Source organism: Glycine max, chromosome 8 (genome assembly GCF_000004515.6).
Source record: "Glycine max cultivar Williams 82 chromosome 8, Glycine_max_v4.0, whole genome shotgun sequence".
NCBI classification, from domain to species: Eukaryota; Viridiplantae; Streptophyta; class Magnoliopsida; order Fabales; family Fabaceae; genus Glycine; species Glycine max.
In genome coordinates this window covers 14,961,517-14,982,139 of record NC_038244.2, presented here as the reverse complement: position 1 = coordinate 14,982,139, position 20,623 = coordinate 14,961,517, and the positions used below count along the sequence as shown (strand labels likewise).

Below are 20,623 nucleotides of genomic sequence, written 5' to 3'. Positions count from 1 at the left end.
ACCCAATTATCAAATAAAAAATTTGTCTTTTCACCATCTCCCACCTTCCACTCAATAAACTTCTCAAACCATTTTGACTCACTTTTTGCACAACAAACCTTTCTTAGGTCCCTCCACCATATAGATGAAGATGAAGGACATTCCTCTCATAAAGACCTCTCCACCCTCCATATTTTGATTTCAACCCTTCACTCCACAACAACCCCTTCTCTTGAAAAAATTCCCACCTCCATTTTGCTAGTAAAGCCTCATTATACAAGAAAACATTTTTAACACCCAACCTACCGCACTCTTTTGTCTTACAAATATCATCCCAACTATCCCAAGCTACTTTTCTCTTATCTTCATCTCCCCCCACAAAAAAATCATTTGAAGGCTAATAATCTTCTTTCCCACTATTTTTGGAAATTTAAAAAAAGAAAAAAAGAATAAAGGCAAAGAGGACATAATAGAGTTTGCGAGACACACTCTTACCGCTAAAGATAATACTTTATTTTTCCAAAGGGACAACTTTTTTGAGCATTTATCTACCACCAGTTTTCAAGAGGACTCTAACCTAGGGTTTGCTCCTATAGGAATACCTAGATAAACAAAAGGAATTTTTAAAAGTTTCCAATTTAGAAACTTTGCATACCTTTCCAGCACCTCTTCCCCAACACCACTTGCCCCAAGGTTGCTCCCGGAAAAAATTAACTTTTAGACGGGAGACAAGTTCGAAGCACCTTAGGATATTTTTAATGACCACCACATTATCGAACGTCAGTTCTTCCAATGTCATCTGGATATTGGAGAAAATTTACTTGCATCTCATTATCCTCCACCTTATAGTTTTGATAGAGATTCTTTTTAATTGCTTCCCTCATCATACCACATAAACATTCCGCCACAGTATTAAAAAGAAAAGCGGTCAATAGATCTCCTTGCCTCAATCTCTTTGATACCAAAAATTCATTTATAGGATTACCATTCACTAAAATCAACACCCTACTATTAACCAAGCACCCTTTCATTCACCCAATCCACTTGTCTTGGAAGCCCAATCTTTGTAACATGTACAAAAGAAAATCCCAATTTACTAAATCATTACATGATAATCCAATTTAACATTCAGACTAAATTTTGAATTGAATAAGTACCCGTAATGGCTATAGCCTTATTAATCGATAATTGATAATGATATAATCGATAGATAAGCAACGAGAAGAAAACCACTGTCTCTTTCCTCATACATTTGGCGTAGTGCACAGCGTTTACACCATTGGTTAAATAGCCTTTTTGCCTCCATAAATCAAAATAATTTAATTCTGATTCACTTGGTGCGCAATATATATATAATTGATTAAAAAAACACCGCACATCATTATTATTGAACGGCGTTTTACTAAATCATTAAGAATTTAATTATCATAGCAATTATGTAAATCTTTTAATGATGCAGTATCATATCATTGAACCATAATCATAATATTAATTAAATTGCATCAAATTTAAATTCAACTAATGTTATTGGAAAACTTATAGCGACATTATTATCTCATACTATTGGCAATCAACGGGAAATTGGCAAATCATTTTGGCTGAAAAGGATATTATCAATTTCAAATTATATTGTCAAAAGTTATTAATACTTGAATCTCTTAATCAAGGTTTAAGATTCAAACTCCAACTTAAAAATAGTGTAACAATTGAAGGTATCATTTTACTTCAAAAGATAAGTCGGCCCAATGGAAGGAAAATTCCACCTCTTGATTATAAAAAAAAAAGTTTCAAATTACATTTAAAATAAGAAATTAGCTCCTCAAAATTGAGACGCGATCAACTCAGCAGTCCATTTGAAACTGGAAACCAACACACAATGTCCTGTATTAAGAATGTATCAATAAATAATCGCATGCTCTAAGCTTTATTCTATTCGAACTATTCCATGGTTCATGTATCTCAATCGGCAAATCTCATCAAAAAAATCATCAGCGCTGCTATGAGAGCTCTTCATCTGAAGAATCTTGATTACCATAGTCCTTAGCTTTTTGCCATACTTCAACAAGGATTCAAGAGTACTCATTTTTTGTTCAGCATTTAGTGGTGACCTCACTGTGATCACAACCTCCTCCAAACATGGAATTAAAAATCCCGGATCCACCTGCAAATGAACATCATCATTAGATAAGATTTCATAGAACAACCACCTAAATCAGATTCGTAACATCAAAATGTTATTATGAATTTACATGTTTCAGGCTGTTCCTCTGGCAAAGTGCTGCAAACATGGCTCCATGGATGTCAAACTTGCGCAGCTTGGGATGGTTGTTGAAAAAATCAACAAAATCGATCTCTGGAAAGGATTGAAGAGCCTCATAGTCCCCAGTGAATTCCACCTTCATATAAATATGCTTCACCTCACTGGCCAATTTCAGCATTTTGCATATTGCATTCCAGCACCACTGGATCCCCCTCATAGACAGGAACACCAGAGCTGGAAGTTTTCCAAAATCAACCATATACACTCTCCCTGGAAACAATTGACATGAAAAGAGAGAAAATTAGGCTCACTAAACCAAAAAGACAATTACATAGTAGTGTACTTGGGAACAAAAATAAGGCCTATGAATAATAATAAATACAAGAATGACTTTAAAATTTCAATTACCTGCACTATTGGATATTGAAAGATTCCTCAAATGCTGGGTTTCAGGAACCCTAATCCAACTACAGCCTTGTACCTCAAGGGATTCAATTTTTGGGGAGGATAGCGTAAGTGAACAGTTCCCTGGACCATAAAAATCCAGCTTACACTGCTCTAAATAGGGAAGGTCAATTGAGATCGATGCTACCCCTTCACATCCAAGCAGTAGCAACCTTCTCAGATATGGACATGACTGAAGCACCACAGTCAATACAGGTTCTTCCAATCTTGCACCAATTATTTCAAGGGTTCTAAGATTTTGGAAGACATCCCATTTTGGGGAATGCATCATTAAGACACCCCAGAGTTTTAGAGATTCCAAATTCCTTGCTGCACCAATGCAATCCAATTTTGAAGGGCTTTCATGGGAGTCTTGACTTTCAGCAAGGTAGTCCATTCGAAGCTCGAGCTGAGAAAGAGACATACCAACAAGTGATAGCCATGAAGCAAGGCCGGATGTGGAGAAGGGGCTGTATACAACTAGTTCTTCCAATCGCACAACTGCTGATACCATTCTTTTCACAATGTCGTCCGTACTTTCACCAAGAGAAGGGTTATCAAATGAGTTGCGAGGGAAGTAGAGCATTCTGATGTAAGCCATTGAGTCCTTCCATCGCTTAGAAACACAATTGCAAGCCGCCACATCGCGGGCATTATTGATATGGGACAAGATGTATTGAAGAATGGCATCAGGGAGAGGTTCCATTGCTGAGGACAAAAATTAAAATAGATAAATGTCAGTATGTAGACAGATTCAAGAGTAAAAGATCATCATTCTCATCAAGCAATATGAATGGAGAGATGAAATCATAAAAAACATAATAAAGACGATGTAAAACTCAAGCACAAGTATTAGAAAAGTATGTAAGACTCAAGTTATTTTAATCTCAGAATCTGATTGAAGCATTTTCATCCTGGGAACTATCTTTCCTATGACAACTCCTTTGAGCCAGCTTAGAAATCCCAATTCTTTGAAAACTCAAAAAAGTAAAATTTGTTGAACTGTTTACTTGGCTGTTAGCAACAAAATTGAGTTCTAGTTATAAACAATTATGCACACAGGGAAACAGAACATATTAAAAAAGTAAAAAAACTCAGTGTGGTACAGTGGGATGTATAAGGAGAAAACCCAGAAGGGAAAAGGTAGAAAATTCTGCTTCTATAGAAACAAAAAACATAACTGGGGGAACCCAGATGAGATCTAAGCACTGGATCAAAAATTCAGACAGAAATAAAACCAAATCTTGTAAAATTGGTTGGAAAAACTAATGCATCATCGAACCCCGAAAAACAAAACATGGAACATAAATGTTTTTTTTTAATCCAATTCATCCAGCAAGACAGAAGCAAAAAAGGGTCAGAGAAAGAGCTTACAGAATATGAAATCGGAATAGAATGAAGATCTGAGGTTGGATGCCGAATCTCTCTGGGGATTGGTCGGGAGAGAGAGATTTGATTTGAGGGTTTTGGCGTGTTGGGTTTGTGAATTTATATGGGAAATGTATGTATTGATGATATTGCGAGGCTGTAAAGGAAATTTTGGGGAAGGAGGGTGGAATGAAAATTAGCCCGCGTTTTCTTTTAGGTTTTTCAAATTTATTTTACCGTTCAAACAGATTCTATGCGAGGCTATAATAATTAAACATATAAATAAATAAATAGCTAAATACATACTCTGTATAGGAAATTAAGAATAGCTCCTACTGATCACTTTTCCGGAAAACTCACATGATTTGTCCTTTCATGATATATAGTTTTTTTTTTCTTCTCACCTATCATTTTCGAGACAGAATTTGTTTGAGATATGATTAAATATAAAGATTTTTTCTAGTAAAAATTTGAATATTAATTTACTAATTGTAAGAAATTAGTTTTTTTTGTTATACCAATTATTTTTTAATTTCTACTTTTTTAAAGAAAAAATCATGATTTTGTAAGGCTTTTCCTCAAAGATTTTACATGAGTGGAAGATTTTTGGCATGACTTCTCCATATATACCTTATGTCGATTAATAAGAAAATTTATTAAACGGTCATAAACCATTATGTGTTTATACTTCCAGCTAATATTTATGTAACATTTAAATTTTATAATTTACAAAAAAAACACTTGATTATATATCATACAAGAGATTATCAGAAATCAAAATAATTCAATATCATCTAATAATTTCCAGGCCTTATCGTAAACTGATAGCATTTCTTTCTATTATCTAATATGCTAACCAAAGGTGAACTGTTTTGGAGGTAAAAATTGAAGAAAATTATATTTCTGCATGATTACCATTCTATTCAAAGTTTTGAATATGTAAATGATTTTAATATATATATATATATATATATATATATATATATATATATATATATATATATATATATATATATATGATAGTAAAAAAATCAATTGTGGTCTCTTGAAAAATTTTAAAATTTGAATTTGAATTGGAAGGTGACCTCTCTCGGGTGCACTTCAAAATAATCTCTCTTCTAAATCCTTTTCACACAAAAAAGTAATGGCAAGGCTAGCAAGTGACATAAATTATGTGATTAATTTAGTGCAATACTCAAGCTCAAATATCAAGCATCTAGGGGTGTGCAAACTGGGAAATGAAGAGATATTTTCTCTTATTTGTTTAGACGGAAAAATAAGTAGGGAAAAAATTGATAAGCTCACATAATTGTCACAAGTCACCAAGGCACAACTTTACCGCTGCACCAGGACTCGCCCTCATTAATATTAATGATTATTTTTTTTTATTTTATTCACCGACCTTGAGGAGATAAAGAGTAGAACTCATTACAGAGATTAAGATTATACTATTTCAGTTTATCTTTTGTACTGGAAGTCTGGAAGAACGGTCCCAAAATGCTTCAAGTCAACTTGAATAATAGTGCAGTGCTAGTATAAGCTCCAACGTGTATTTTCAGTGAGCTATGATGGTAGTTTGAATCCCTAGAGAGGAAGAACACAAGTACTGCATTGCAATGCTGACAATGCCATCATATAGGAACCCTGTAAGACGGATCCACCATTTTCAAGATGAACAAGTTTCCTTTATCACCTCTTGATAACCTGTTACATTAATTGTTACCACAAAGTATGACAACGAGTATTTGATATCTATACCAGATAAAAGGTCCAATGGTTTCATAAACATCTTTCTCTAAAAAGAATAAACATAAATCTAACTAAGATATTCTCTTCAAGTAATCTGGCTGGTAACTCACCGCAGTTCTTCGTCCAAATATGTTATTTCCAGTTCCCCACGAGCTCTTCCAGGTGCTTTAATAGGTATCTGCATGTGTACATTATGATGGAATAGATCATGCTCACAAGCTATTATTCAACCAGTGCATAGACACACATACACATTACTCACTAGTTCTTAAGCAGTTCCAAATTGCAGGTATAGGATAGTGACTATGACTAATGTAATGTGTATGGTTCTTAGATCATTAGAATTTGCAAAGAAATCTCTACAGAATTTGCAAAGAAATCTCTACAGAATTTGCAAATGCTTTTTTTCACTCCTAAAGGTTCTTAAGCCAATGTCAGCTAGCACATTACAAAATAGAATTTCAATGATAACTACTGAGACTCCGAATACTTACAATGCCTCCAATTTTGAAAGTATCAAATTTTACAGCTACTTTCCTTGGATTTAAAGGTGTTAAATCTGCTGTCACCTACACAATATTGATTTTTGATTACATACATAAGCAAATGTTTGAGTGAGAATGAATAAATGGTGAAAACTTGTCTCAATTTCACTAGTATTACCTGGTTGAAGAATGGCCAAGATTCCATATTTTGGGCCCTTAGAGTATCGACATTGATTGCTTGATAATTTGCAACTGATCTCAACAACTTTGGTCTCTGTAGTTGCATTATTGAAAAAGTTAGCAGGCAAAAAATGGGACATGGCAAGGTGGAGAAAAATTGTTTTTTTTTAATCTATTAGAGAATCATCTTATCTTGCAAAATGAAAAGGGAACAACAGAAGCAAAATAGATATTTTGGAATTTAGTGAAAGCTTGTTAAAATATGGGTCATGTATCGCACAAGATATAGTACTGAGGACTTCATTATAAGTGCAAAGACAATAACACATAGCGAAGCTAGTTTTGATACTAATGCTAGATTGCTAGTAAATGACTGAATACATGTAATAGATATTGGTTTTATATTTCCCTTTTCTGCAAAGATTTGCACATACATGACAATTCTATGATCTAAACTCTAGACAAAGTGAGAGATTTGGGTAGCATTGTTAGTGGAGGTGTGGGGCTATAATGGCAACTTCTTGAAAATTCTACCTTGAGTTTTTTTTTTTATTGGCAAATATTAGTCTGTTAATTTTTTGTTAGAAATTTCAGTGGGGGATTCGAACCCGCAACCTCTTGTCCCTCCCTTCTTCCTTCTCCGACCACTGGAACAACCTTATATTTCCCATTCTACCTTGAGCTTAACCATGTATATAATGGCGAATGTTCTATTAATGGAATTCAATGTGCATTCGGTGAAAATGAATTTTTGCTAGAAAAAAAATGTAAACACAGAATAGAAGGAAAGAACCTGCAATATGCTTGCAAACATTAGATATTTAGATGCATCATAATATCTAACATATCTTAGTTGATTTATCACCAGAATAATTGTTTACCTTGGTTTGTAAGATTGACTGCGAGGTAGTGTATATAAGCTCCCATTTTCCATCGAGTAGGTTAGATTTGAGGGGCTCCTTTATTGGAGTAACTGCCTCAAGTTCGCGCGCAATCTATTTTAGAAATTAATTCCACGAATCAAGGATAAAAATGTAAGTGAAGTTGAGAAATTTTTGTTGGAAGAAAATTAATGATAAAAATTAGAATGCAAGACAACATATATTCAGTACATCTTAGAGAATGGATAGAAAGCACGCAATATTACTTTTTTTTAAAGATCTTTCCTCTCTTTCCTTCTCCCTTAACCATCAAAATCCACCTTATATCTCATAAGTAAGTAACAATAATTAATTAGCTTTCATTGTAGACATGCAAAATTACGGTATGATTGAGGAAATTAATGAACAAAGCATGGAATTGAGCTGACCTGATCAACTGTTTGCTGGTCTTGGGGAGTGGCATCAGCCCCTCGATCAAGTGGTGCAATGGCCTCAAGGAGTTCTTCCTTGATGATCTTGGCATCTTTACCTTTCTGCTTCAAGAAGGAAGTGAAAAATGAAACTTTTGTTCTCCATTTGTGATTATGATCAGAGACAAGGACATGATGGGTGGAGGGTCTAACATTAATTGGAAAGTAAGAAGAAGAAAGTGAAAGTGGCAGTGCATGGAAATGGGGTACTGAATATGTGGCGTTTACAGCTGAAAAGAGGGAGGGAGAGGATAAGGCCATGCCTTATGTTGGTTGTGCCCTTCTTTATTAGACACGACACAACAGACTCATAAGTCATAACAACTCGTATCATATTGCCTTTCCAATTATTATAAAAATAATTAAACTTCTCCTTAGTATTTTTTTTAATAAGCATATCACAATCTCTATCAAAAAATTTAATTGATTATTTTTAATAAAAAACTTTCTTTAATTATATTTTTTATTCATAAAATTTAGATCTGATACCTTAAAAAAATCTAGTCAACTATCGGTCGAATTACTTACTTATTGGTAACTTTTTCCTTAGTATAATAAAGCTTCTCAACGCTCCTCTAGTATAAGAGTGAGAAGAAAAAAAGTAAAAGAAAAGATATCCTCCACCAAAAGAGAATTTAACAACTTTAACACATTTTTTTAAATATATATTTATTAGAATAAATTGCAATAACCTCCTCTAAGATGTACACTATGTTTTTTCTTCTTTTTTTCAAAATGCTCTATCTTTTATGATTTCATTATATTTTTATATTCTTCCTTCTTAATAATGTTAATTTCGTTTATTTTTTTAGATGATTTGGTAAGCATGTGATGTTTATTAAAATTTTATTTCGTTTATTTTTTTAGATGATTTGGTAAGCATGTGATGTTTATTAAAATTTTAATTCTAAAATTATTTTTTCTTTTATCTTCGTTTAAAACTCTTATCTTTTACATGTCATTATTAAATCTATAGGGCTATTGTTGTTGTTGAGCATGATGAAGCTGGTGCTAATTTGTTTTCATAGATTAATATTCATGAGGTTAATTTATTTTTTGTTTTTGATAATATTCAATTGTTCTATGATTTTTTTTTTTTATATTCTAGCCAAATAGGGAAAAGGGGTATCAAATATAATTTTTGTAAAATAGAGGGAAACATATATACTATTTGTAAAAGGGGTGCATGTGTAACATTTCTACAACTTCAGGGTGTATATGTGTAACATTTTTAAAACATCAAAGACTTACCTATCACCACTACGGAGGAGAGCATGCCTTCTACCATGACCATGGAGGAGAAACTTGCCTAGCACCACTATGGAGGAGAAAACAAGATCAAGAATGTAACTCCCCTTTGGTTAAGAGAAGAGGAGAAAGAAGAAAAAATACCTAATACAATTTCATTACTTTCTCTTTGTTTGATTCACTTAAAAATCAAGGACAATTTCAAATTTTCCTAAAAATAAATTAAAAAATAATATAAATATTTTTTAATTTTTAAATGACAACTTAAACATTATTACAATAGTTACAATATGAATGTTAATGTAATAATTTTAAAAGAAGACCAGATATGTGTAAATAGAACAAATCTGATAGACAATTTCTGTAATTTGTTCTATTTATTATTTACAAAAAATTTAAATTTTTAAAGACTTTAATTTTTATTTTATTTAATGAATCTTTCTCCTAATTTTATATTTTTTAAATAAATTTTAATTAATAATATATATATATATATATATATATATATATATATATAAATTGAAATTTGTTTATTAGTCTCCTCGTACAGTCTACCCAGGGACTGAGAAAAAAAAAACGAGTTCCATAATTTTAATGTCAGAAAAAATTATATGACATGTAATGATGCATATAACTATTTCTTCTGTCTTATATTATACTCTGTGGTTCGACGTAACATGTGATTTCATAAAAAAAAATGTTGCACAGAAATAAGAAAATTCAGAATATATATATATATATATATATATATATATATTCAATAACACGAGTAATATAATGTTTTTTTTTAACGGAATAAGACCACAAATGGTTCTTCGGTCGGTGACTCTCACAAAAAAGAAAAACAGAGCAAGAGTAGGCAGAAGGTGCAAAAGTATGAATTGATGATCTCTTCAAATCATTTTCTCTCTCAAGTCTCATCCTCTTTTTCTGTTGTAATCATTTCCTTGATGCTTCTTCTCAAGTTTGAATCTTGAATACCGAAAAAAAAATTATGGGGTCAAAGTTTCCGATGACCCAGTTGGGGACATCGCCCGGGTATATGATTTCTCCCCACAGAGATTTTTGTGTGTACAGCAAGTATTCCAGAAGAATATCCTCGGAGCAAAAGTTCCCATTTAAGTTCGTGGCGCAGTCTTTAGGGCATAAATGGAAGCTAAATGACATAAGTACTAGTACGTTCTCTTGTTACTTTTTTGTTTTTTTATTGGTAAATATTAATTGTTAGTTGATTAGTTTTTTGTTAGTACAACTCGAGACCTTTTCCTCTTTTTTAACCATCCAACCAACGTTAGTTTAGTTACTTCTTATGCTCACACTTTTTAAGCTTCTGCCTTCTTGTTTTAGTCACAATCTTGTTTTTGAGGTTTTTTTTAATCATGTTATTGTACGAAGTATCATGTAACTTCTTATGTTCACACTTTTTAAGCTTCTGCCTTCTTGTTTTAGTCACAATCTTGTTTTTGAGGTTTTTTTTAATCATGTTATTGTACGAAGTATCATGTAACTTCTTATGTTCACACTTTTTAAGCTTCTGCCTTCTTGTTTTAGTCACAATCTTGTTTTTGAGGTTTTTTTTAATCATGTTATTGTACAAAGTATCATTGGCTTTGCTGAGGACTAATCTCCGTCATAGAACCTGCCTATCCACCTTTATTGGAGTTTTCCCCTCTCAACCATATTTTTTCCATCTACAAGACTTGAATCTGATATCTTGTTTAAGGGGATCCAATTCAGTACGACTCGGACCAACGACTTGTTGATTGTCTCTGAGGTTAAAAGAATATAACCTATAAAGCATGGGCACCTTTCTTGTTCGAAGTGTTATCATGTCGGTCGGACACATTTTCAACACCAACACCTTGTTTCACACTTTCTGACCCTTCTTATTAGGTGCCTAATTCAAAAGTTACTTTTTGTTGGGTTGAGCAATTAAGCTATCACCTTTACACAACTAATACACTTGAAAAACATAGAATATTGGTTTAAAAAGATGAATATATCATCATTTAGAAATTCTGTTTTATGTTACTCACATTTCATTTAATTAGAATATCTCTGTTTGTATGTGTATGCGGTGTCTCCGTATCCTATATTTTAGACATTAGTTGTGTCAAAGTGTCCGTGTGAGAGTTCGTGCTTCATAGAATATAACATTTTTCCAAATTATAGTGTTTTTTTTTTCCTTTATCTCTCTCATTCTGGCTGTTTATTTTAATAAATTAAATTTTCCATTTCTTTTTCAAAGGTTCTATTCAAGAAAGATTGAATGTATTGATGTCGAGGACCCAAAATTTTTGGAATGAAGTTACTTTTCCACTTGCAAAACCTGGTCAAAGTAGGAAGCCTGATACTGAAAATGATTGTGGATTTCAAGTTATGGAAGACATATTCATGATAGAGCAGACAATGGACCGTAGAACACCTTGTGGGGTTCTTTCTCTAGCTGTTGTGATTTGTATTGAACAATTCAGCAGGTGCATACCCGTTAATCATTCTGTTTTGGATGTAAATTTTTTTATATTGGTCCTTGGGCCAGTGCATTCATCGAATGGAATTATATATTAACAGATTCAAGACTAAAGTATATAACTGAAGTGCTATATGATATATGTTTTTACTTTTGCACTTGAAATGCACAGTAAAATTATTTATTTGTCATCCCAAAATTACTGAAAAAGACTGTGTAATAACTAATAAGAGAAGACACTAAATAATGTTTATTTTCTACTCTTCCTTTCGTTCTTTTGCCTTAAAATGTTTATTATATACTAATACTAATATACTAAATGGTTCTGATTATTTCTTTAGTTTCTTTTCTTAAACTGTTTTCTGCAATCCAAAAATATAGGGTGGTTCTTGCTAGCTATGAGTTGAGTTATGACTGAGATACACAAGAATATAATTTTCAATTTATCATGCTAAATGTGTGGGTAAGCAGCTTTCCTATTAAGACTCATTACCTTTATTTTGTATTTTTTGGTTTACTTAGGAGGCTGATAGGGAAAAATCTGATTTATTAAGTAGTGTTGCAGAGTAAAAGGGAAATAAGATGTTAGACTGTTATTCCTTGTGTTTAGAAGGAGGAAACTCTTTCTTAGGGGGAACCCTGTGTTTGTACTCAAATCTGGCTTAAAAGCTAAATTATTTATATCTTTATTCAGAATTGAGTATGCTTATTTCTTGAGTCCAACAAGGTCCCAATGCCCACGAGCCTGAGAAGGAGGGGGGAGGCCAGGGAATTTTCCATGTGAGCTATCAATTATTTGGCATGTGTTGCTTTGTTAGTTTAATGTCAATTGAAAATTGAATCCTGGGAAGCACCGTTAACTAGGGTCCTGTCTTTTTTTTGTTTTGCTTGCTTGCTTCATGCCTATCAAACTGATAAAGAAATTATTATTTGACCTTTTGAAAATAAGATATGCAGGATGAATGGATTGACCGGGAAGAAAATGCAGAAAATTTTTGAAGCACTTGTGCCTGAATCTGTATATAATGATGCCCGTAATTTGGTTGAATATTGCTGCTTTAGATTTTTGTCAAGGGATGGTTCTGATATTCATCCTTCCCTCCAGGTATTGAAGACTCTGTTCTTTGGATGATTTGTTAGAAACCATGTCTGATGTTCATTTTCTGTTCTGTTTTATCTAAGTTCATCATGGTCTCATCAAACATGCATGTGATACTTTTTTTGTTTTTTATTTGAAAGGTTGATTTACTGAACACAATTTTCTAAAGAAAAAAAAATACTATTTCTTATTTCCTACTGATGCATTTTATTTTTCATCTGACCAACACCACTTCTCCTTGTGAACCCTCACTCTTTCCAATAGTTTTCCATACCTAAGCCCTGCTCTTTTTTGGTGAGCTCTTCTTTACATATTTTGCAATCTTTTTGATGAAGATTTGATTAATTTTTATTTTATCTCCTTCCAACAATTTAATATGGTGGTGTTTTGGAGTCAGTGGTCTTCAGTTTCACAAATGTCATTCAGCACTTTATCCCAACTATCTTGTGGTAACGAATTGTGCAACCTCCTTCAAAAGAAGAAAGCACGCATATACTATGAAATAATTTTTTGAAAAACTATTGTGAAAAACAATATGTGGTTTTTGGGAAATTTGAATTGCCAAAAAAGCAGCAGTGACAGATGAATCCTAACTCGCTGGAGTTCTTTGTTCCACTTGTCCATTTAATTATCAAATACTGTAATACTGAATAAACTTTATTATTTTATTTTCAAAAAATAAATGCAATGCTCATTGCTTTTGGACATGTCTATAGGACCCTGCATTCCAGAGGCTGATATTCATAACCATGCTTGCCTGGGAAAATCCTTACACTAATGACCTTTCCAGCAATTCAGAGAAGGCTTCTTTACAGGTTCACTTCTTTACATTTTTCCTTTGAATTCTCCCTCTAGTTTGTCCATTGAACTGTAACTCAATGTTTGAACTTTTAGATGTAGTAGACATGACTAACTGGATAGTTCACTTATAAATTTAAATTATCCTCTCTGTTGCAACCCAAAAATAGGGTCCTCCCTCTTCTTAATGATTATCTAGGAATAGTTATTTCATCTCAATCTTCTGAATTCAGTCAATGATATCATGATTGAACATTGAAGGTGGGAGATATTTTGGTACAAGGATTTCCAGTTATTTTTTCATCATAATCATTTCATTTGTTTCTTTTTTCTTTATGATATTGATAGATCACTTAATATATGTAACTTTTGTGGACTTTCCAGAATAAACTTGTCACTGAGGAGGCTTTTGTTCGTCTTGCTCCTGCAATCTCTGGTGTTGTTGACCGTCCCACAGTGCACAATCTTTTTAAGGCACTTGCTGGTGATCAAGAGGGCATTTCTGTGAGCTCGTGGCTGAATTACATTAATGAATTTGTCAAGTGAGTTTTTATTCATCTATTTGTCAATGATGTGATGATCTTAGGAGAAGACATCCTAGCAACATGTGTTTCTGAGCCAAAGTAGTTGAAATATAAATGGCCTGTAATGATTTGCCAATCTCAAATGCTTCTAGTGCACTAGGTATTCTCAATTTTTCTTGATAATTATTAGTACATGAAAGAATAGACAGAAAGAATGGAATTTCTTTTGGCATGATAAGGGGGAATTGTCATAATTCCATAAAAAAATATTCTCTGGTATGACATAACTTTTTTGCTGAACTTGTACTAATATTACTGCAGAGTGCGTCAAAAACTGATATCATATCAGATTCCAGAGTTTCCTCAACTTTCTGAGGAGAGAATTTTATGCATTGGTTCCAACAGTAAGCGGCCTGTTCTGAAATGGGAGAATAATATGGCCTGGCCTGGCAAGCTTACTCTTACTGATAAAGCAATCTATTTTGAGGTATTTTATGATTCTATGTGATGGTTATATAACATACTATATCATAAGCTTTAGGATTTTCCCTATAGCAATACAAAAAGACATGTGGATTTCTCTGTACAAAGCACAATTACTGTTCTTTATAATTTTAGATATTGCTTATAGTGCCTTTAATATGTGTAAGCATATTTTATGATTGAGGTGATTTGATTAAAAAAATTAGTATATCTGCTTGTTTTGTTGTTTGTTGGTGTTATGATACATAAGATTAATTTGTTTTCTAATATTCCTGGAACAGAACTGAATGCTTAAGCCTATAACAACCAAAAAATACATTTGACTTGTTGCAGCTTTAAGCCCATAATTTCCAATCTCTGTCTTGCCACATAATCTCTTGTTATGAGATCTCCTTGACTTACCACGTCTTAGCCCCCAAGTTCTCCTAATGCAGAGTTAAAATAATCAAATTCATGTATAATGTGTTTCTAGTTGTGCATATGAAAAATTGAATGTTTTAAGATTATGGCTTTAAAAAACTCCATGATCCTGCCAGTTTCAGACTGGTTTAGGAATCAAGGCCACCAATTTGATCAGTTTCTATAGGGCTCAAGGGCTGGCTTCCAGTTACAGCCAAGACTCATCGAAATGAGGCTCTGCAGGCCGAGACTTGGCATAAATATATGACTTCATGTTACAGCAGTCAGAGGTTGGCACCATCTTAACCTAGAATGATTATATTTGTTTCATAACAGAATTAAATTACCTAAAGGCTGCTCATAGTCTCATACAAACCCCAAGAAAACAATGTGGGCAAGGGATTTTATCATTTTAAGTTTGAGGAGATTGTTACTTGTTAGTAATTAATCTTTGAGAGCTTATTAAGATAGTTATCTATTAGAGAATACTCACTGTAAATAGGATTGATTATGCATGGCACTGACTGCTGTTGCTTGCTTGCTAGCTAATGTGTGTAAAAGTGAACTGGTGATAGATTATAAATTAAAAGATTTTCTATAAAAAGAAAAGTAGTCACCATCTTGTTTCAATGTCCTTTTCAAATCTTTGTTCCAGGCAGTTGGCATACTGGCAGAGAAGAGAGCCATGAGATTGGATCTTACGCATGATGGATTACAGGTAGAGAAGGCAAAGGTTGGGCCTTTAGGGTCTGCACTTTTTGACTCTGCTGTTTCTGTTTCTTCCGGCTCAGAGTGAGTAAGCTTCTTCAAGCATTTTTTATTAGTTATATCGAGTCTTGGATTTGTGGTTTATAATGTAAGAAAATTTGATGATCTAGCATGTTTTCTGATGTTCTTATTGCAAAATGATTAGGGTTTATAATTAATAAACTACTGCTTATCAAGTATCTTCTTACCATATTAATGTAGATCAATTAGAGTAAGATTATGCTTTATAATTAATTCATTATTAAACTATTTATTCTGAGATCCTTAGTTCCAATACATGGAATTCTTCATAAATTCTAACTAACTGATAATGTATATTTTCATTTTATTAATTCTCTTCTATATAAAATACTAGTTGACTTGCATGCCCATTTTAAACCTTGTGCATCCTTGTATTGACTCATGGAAGGAGAATTAACCAACTAAAATTCTACTAGATTTAGAAAGTCCTAGTTTCTACTTGCACAATCATTAAAACCTTGTTGATCCCTTGAAATTGAGCTCCCTTCTTCAGCTCATGGAACTCATCTTTATTACCAAAATCTCTCCAGGTAAAAAAGATCAATTCCAATTAAATATTCTAGATATTCAGGTGATAAAAAGTTATGGAGAATATCAGACTCGCTTTCCCCTTATCTCCTTTTCCCCATAAGAGAAGGGTGTATTAGGAGATGTGGGAGATTTTGATGTGTGGATAAAATAGCTCATTTGTAAAGTGCTTTGCTGCATTTAACATTATCATTTAAAAATAATTTATGTTTCTGTTTCTATTAATATTCATACTTAGGTTGAATCGGTGGGTGCTGGAATTCATCGACTTAGGAGGCGAGATGAGGAGGGATGTTTGGCATGCATTTATAAATGAAGTCATCGCTTTACATAGGTTCATACGCGAGTATGGACCTGATGATTCTGATGAGTCATTGTTTAATGTATATGGAGCTCGCAAAGGAAAGGATAGAGCAACAACCACTGCAATAAATGGTATTGCTAGACTCCAAGTCCTTCAATATTTGCGGAAGTTGCTTGATGATCCCACCAAGCTTGTTCAGTTCTCATATTTACAGAATGCACCACATGGTGACATTGTCCTCCAAACTTTAGCTGTTAATTATTGGGGAGGTCCACTAGTTACAGGATTTGTAAATACCCGGAATCAGCCAGAAACTCGACCTTCTGATGAAATAGCTGATAGCCGCAACCATGTATTTGATATAGATGGAAGTGTCTACTTGCAGAAGTGGATGAAATCTCCATCTTGGGGGTCTAGTATTTCCACTAGTTTTTGGAAGAACATTTCAGTAAAAGGTTTAATATTAAGTAAGAATCTTGTTGTGGCTGATTTATCACTCATAGAAAGAGCAGCAAAAACAAGCAAACATAAGTACCACATTGTGGAGAAGACTCAAGCCACCATTGATGCTGCAACTCTACAAGGCATACCCAGCAACATTGATCTTTTCAAGGTTGGATGCTTAACTTGCTCTTGTCTTCTTTGATAATTTTAAGTAACTAGTAACTACTAGATTATGATTGTGGCAAGTTGGCAGCATTCAAAGTTCAAAATTCAAATTACTGAAATTAGTAATCTATGCTCAATCTATATTATTGGAAAAAATCCAAGTCTCACATTGACTAGAGATATATAAGTGAAAGACAACCCTCTCCCTATGAGCTAGCTTTTAGGATTGAGTTAGGTCCATACTCGTATTCTAAGATGGTATCAGAATCTATCCTAGATCCATTCAAAGGACTGCCCACCATGTTATCCGTGCACCAAGCCCAAAAGTGCCTGGGCGTGAGGGGGTGTATTGGAAAAAATCCAAGTCCCACATTAGCTAGAGATAGGGCCAAGGTAGAGTATATAAGTGGAGGGCAACCCTTATTCTATGAGCTAGCTTTTGGGGTTGAGTTAGGTCCAAACACACATTCTAAGATGTTAGTATTAGGATTTAGAAATAGCTGTAATTTGTATAAGCACTGGGCAATAATTTGTTATTTCATTTCATTCCTCTATATTTTTGGCAGTAAAAAATCAGTGTTGAAAAGTTCTTACTAGCAGTGATCTTTAATTTATGAGAAGACTTTGATCAAATCAATTTCTAAAAATATATAGTTTGTCTGCTAATTTCATAAACTATACAAGTAATAGAAAAACTATGGGTTCACTTTTTCCTGAATCATGACAACGAAATTTTTTCTTTTTTAAAGTGGCTGGAGTTGTCTGATGTTTGAAAATTGCAATCCAGTATGCAAAAATAAATTGTAATTTTCGAAAGTTGTGCTATATCTCATATAATTATAAATAATATGTTGTTCTACATTATGTTGGGATCATTTTTGTCAGCGTGCAGATTGATGATGTCATCCTGTTCAACCTACATGGTACCACACACAATTCTAGCCTTCTAAGAAAACAAAAGAAAAATAAAATAAAAAGGAGAAAATTACACTCTGATCCCCTCTTATCTTAAAATATACATTCTCTGTTCTTGAAAGATGAATGCGTGTTACATTTGAGTCCATTTTAATGTAAATGGGTTTTTTGGAATTTTTTTCTCTCATTGATGCTTGACATGATTAATAACTAGTTTTAAATATCTACTTTTCTTTCAACTTTGTGACCTTAGAAGATGAAATAAAGATTAGAGGAAATTTTAAAGCTGATAATTGAGGAAACTTCATTATACTTTCTAAAATACTAAAATCAATAATAAGATGTTTATAAGGTAATGGTGATGCTAAAAGTTATATATTTCCTTTTTTTTTTTTCCTTTTACAAGCATTGAATTGAACTTAATATATTGCATTGCTGATGTTAACTGTATTAACTCATTCTTATATTCCAAATGACCTTTTAGTTTACTGTAGAAGTGTAGATCTAGTGTTCAGTTCATGGCATGAATCTTTATTAGCAATGTTGCCTTAGGCCATCATATTTGGTTGCTTCTTTTAATCTTCTTCTTGTTTTCTTTGAATGGGTTCCAAAAATCATAAGTTCTTAGACAGTGATCTTGTTCCTATGCAGGAGCTAGTGTTTCCTTTCACCTTGATTGTCAAAAACTTTGAAAAGCTTAGGCACTGGGAGGAGCCACACTTGACTGTTGCATTTCTTGGACTTACCTTTACAATTATTTATAGGTAGATTCTCACCTCATTTTTTTATTATGCTATTGATGATTGTTGTCTTCCCAGTCACAAGTCAGCCCAATGATCATATGGCAGTAGCTAGCTTTCTATTTTTCCTTCTGAAAGATGATTGTTTAAAATTTATTTATGGCTATTGATTAGTAGAGGTTTGCCATGGATAGAATGGTTTCATTGGTTTGTTTTTTCTTTTGTGTTAATTTATTTGGTAACACTTTTTCTCATTGAAGATTTATTAATTTATTTATTTTCCAACAATTTCGAATCGTTAATTCCTAAATTTGGACCTGGGTTTGAGCTTAACTACTTCATCCATTTATCATATCCTGATGTAGCAATAAATTGTTGATTGAAAGTATATTTCATATTGTAGAGGAAAGGTGGTTAAACGACAAAATGGCTGGGTTCTGTAGATGTGAAAACGCTTAAGACTCCATTTCTTCATGCACCTGACTGTAATAACAACAGTTTAGACCTTCAGAAAATGTGAGGACCATATAAAATGTGGTGTACTTTCCAAGCTCTGAAACTTATATTCTTAGCAACTTTGGTGAACAATGAATCTCATGGCGAATAACATCTCTAAGAATATTGTTTTTAACTGAGCTCAGTGGCATCATGTAATTCATGTAGATGACCTCACTTAGTGGAAAGCTTTTATTGTTTTTTTTTTAAAACAGCGGAAAGCTTTTATTGTTGTTGGTGGGGATCAATGAGTATGAGTATTCATAGATACTTAGGTAGTTTTGATAATTCGTTTTGAAGTCTTTGTGAGTAGTAAGGATGGATAATTTTATGGGGATATACCATATTTCCAGTGGTGATATGGAGGAAAAATGCCTGATTATCATGGAAAAATTTATGACATTCTACTCACAGAAACAGTTTCATTGTTTACATTCTTGGGGTTTAAAATCTTTTGGTTGGTGATATATGGCTTCCTTAGAGGACAATGCTTTGGACAACATATTTATAGCATATGTGTATTGCAAACTAATTGATGATCTTGCTAATTGTTTCTGTGCACCTTTTCCTTCATGCTGTTATTATTTTTTGAGCTGATGTTTTAATTTGCCTTTCCAGAAACCTGCTGTCATATATGTTTCCCGTGATGTTGATGATTTTGGCAGTTGGCATGCTGACAATCAGGGCCCTTAAAGAGCAAGGCCGCCTTGGTCGATCTTTTGGTGAAGTCACAATACGTGACCAGCCACCATCTAATACGATACAAAAGATTATTGCTGTAAAAGATGCCATGCGTGATGTCGAGAATTTTATGCAGCAAGTGAATGTCTCCCTCCTCAAAATACGTTCTATTTTACTTTCTGGCCATCCACAGGTATGAGCATTCAACCATGTTCTTTAATATGATCTGACACTTTGGGAGGGTTGTTTATATTATTTTGATCTTTATTCCTGTCTTAGAGGATGTTTAATATGATTACCTTTATCAGATAACTACTGAGGTTGCACTGGTGCTGATATCTTCTGCAACCATTCTCCTCATTGTCCCGTTCAAGTACATTTTTTCCTTTCTTCTCTTTGATATGTTCACAAGGGAGCTTGAGTTTCGGAGAGAAATGGTGAAGAAGTTCAGAAATTTTCTCAGAGAGAGGTGGCATACGGTTCCTGCTGTCCCCGTGTCAATTTTACCATTTGAAAATGAAGAATCCAGATCAGAAATTTACTTAAAGGAAATGGAGGATCAATCAAAATCACAAGGAAATCAGAGCAGTGGAAAGTCCAGATAGTTAGTGATACCATTTTCAGTGTTACTTACAGATATTGTAAATATGTAAATTTTGTTTCAATTTTTTGTAAAGAAAAATAGGAAGCTTTGGATTTGTTATACGGAATACTTGAGCTGGGTA

At 33.3% G+C, this 20,623-nt stretch overlaps 3 protein-coding genes across 6 annotated transcripts; 1 reads left to right on the top strand and 2 right to left on the bottom strand.

The window, feature by feature from the left end:
* Window positions 1-1,725: 1,725 nt before the first annotated feature.
* Window positions 1,726-4,848, bottom strand: LOC100806911 (F-box protein At1g10780). The gene is made up of 4 exons (XM_003531536.5): window positions 4,058-4,848; window positions 2,648-3,391; window positions 2,229-2,509; window positions 1,726-2,140 (listed from the first exon to the last, which is right to left on the bottom strand). Exons 2-4 carry the CDS (start codon window positions 3,387-3,389, stop codon window positions 1,904-1,906), a joined length of 1,260 nt encoding a protein of 419 aa, XP_003531584.1. The 5' UTR covers window positions 3,390-3,391; window positions 4,058-4,848; the 3' UTR covers window positions 1,726-1,903.
* Window positions 4,849-5,532: 684 nt separating this feature from the next.
* LOC100306679 (uncharacterized) lies at window positions 5,533-8,100 on the bottom strand. The gene is made up of 6 exons (NM_001251692.2): window positions 7,775-8,100; window positions 7,347-7,460; window positions 6,464-6,559; window positions 6,295-6,369; window positions 5,911-5,978; window positions 5,533-5,755 (listed from the first exon to the last, which is right to left on the bottom strand). The coding sequence occupies exons 1-6, from the start codon at window positions 8,075-8,077 to the stop codon at window positions 5,683-5,685; spliced, it is 729 nt and encodes a 242-aa protein (NP_001238621.1). The 5' UTR covers window positions 8,078-8,100; the 3' UTR covers window positions 5,533-5,682.
* Window positions 8,101-9,826: 1,726 nt separating this feature from the next.
* Window positions 9,827-20,623, top strand: LOC100794179 (uncharacterized). Of its 4 annotated transcripts, none has more exons than XM_006585413.4 (11): window positions 9,827-10,239; window positions 11,313-11,541; window positions 12,492-12,639; window positions 13,350-13,448; window positions 13,816-13,973; window positions 14,277-14,442; window positions 15,493-15,629; window positions 16,393-17,071; window positions 18,634-18,746; window positions 19,836-20,091; window positions 20,207-20,623. In XM_006585413.4, the coding sequence occupies exons 1-11, from the start codon at window positions 10,059-10,061 to the stop codon at window positions 20,501-20,503; spliced, it is 2,463 nt and encodes an 820-aa protein (XP_006585476.1). In that variant the 5' UTR covers window positions 9,827-10,058; the 3' UTR covers window positions 20,504-20,623. The 4 variants fall into 4 exon arrangements, 3 of the variants coding, with proteins under 3 accessions (XP_006585476.1, XP_040874210.1, XP_040874209.1); XR_415548.4 differs by lacking the exon at window positions 20,207-20,623 and adding an exon at window positions 19,126-19,238 and having other exon boundaries at window positions 9,847-10,239; window positions 19,836-19,975; XM_041018275.1 differs by lacking the exon at window positions 9,827-10,239 and adding an exon at window positions 12,229-12,314 and having other exon boundaries at window positions 11,419-11,541; window positions 12,484-12,639.

Excerpts from the sequence above, each read along its gene's own strand:
- LOC100794179 (XM_006585413.4), top strand. The coding sequence starts at position 10,059 with ATGGGGTCAAAGTTTCCGATGACCCAGTTGGGGACATCGCCCGGGTAT. Across the intron at positions 11,542-12,491 it reads TGTATTGAACAATTCAGCAG|GATGAATGGATTGACCGGGA; the intron begins GTGCATACCCGT and ends TAAGATATGCAG. Across the intron at positions 17,072-18,633 it reads GCAACATTGATCTTTTCAAG|GAGCTAGTGTTTCCTTTCAC; the intron begins GTTGGATGCTTA and ends GTTCCTATGCAG.
- LOC100306679 (NM_001251692.2), bottom strand. The coding sequence starts at position 8,077 with ATGGCCTTATCCTCTCCCTCCCTCTTTTCAGCTGTAAACGCCACATAT. Across the intron at positions 6,560-7,346 it reads AGTCAATCTTACAAACCAAG|AGACCAAAGTTGTTGAGATC; the intron begins GTAAACAATTAT and ends ATGCAACTACAG. Across the intron at positions 5,979-6,294 it reads CTTTCAAAATTGGAGGCATT|ATACCTATTAAAGCACCTGG; the intron begins GTAAGTATTCGG and ends GTACACATGCAG.
- LOC100806911 (XM_003531536.5), bottom strand. The coding sequence starts at position 3,389 with ATGGAACCTCTCCCTGATGCCATTCTTCAATACATCTTGTCCCATATC. Across the intron at positions 2,510-2,647 it reads TTCAATATCCAATAGTGCAG|GGAGAGTGTATATGGTTGAT; the intron begins GTAATTGAAATT and ends AATTGTTTCCAG. Across the intron at positions 2,141-2,228 it reads AGAGGAACAGCCTGAAACAT|GTGGATCCGGGATTTTTAAT; the intron begins GTAAATTCATAA and ends GTTCATTTGCAG.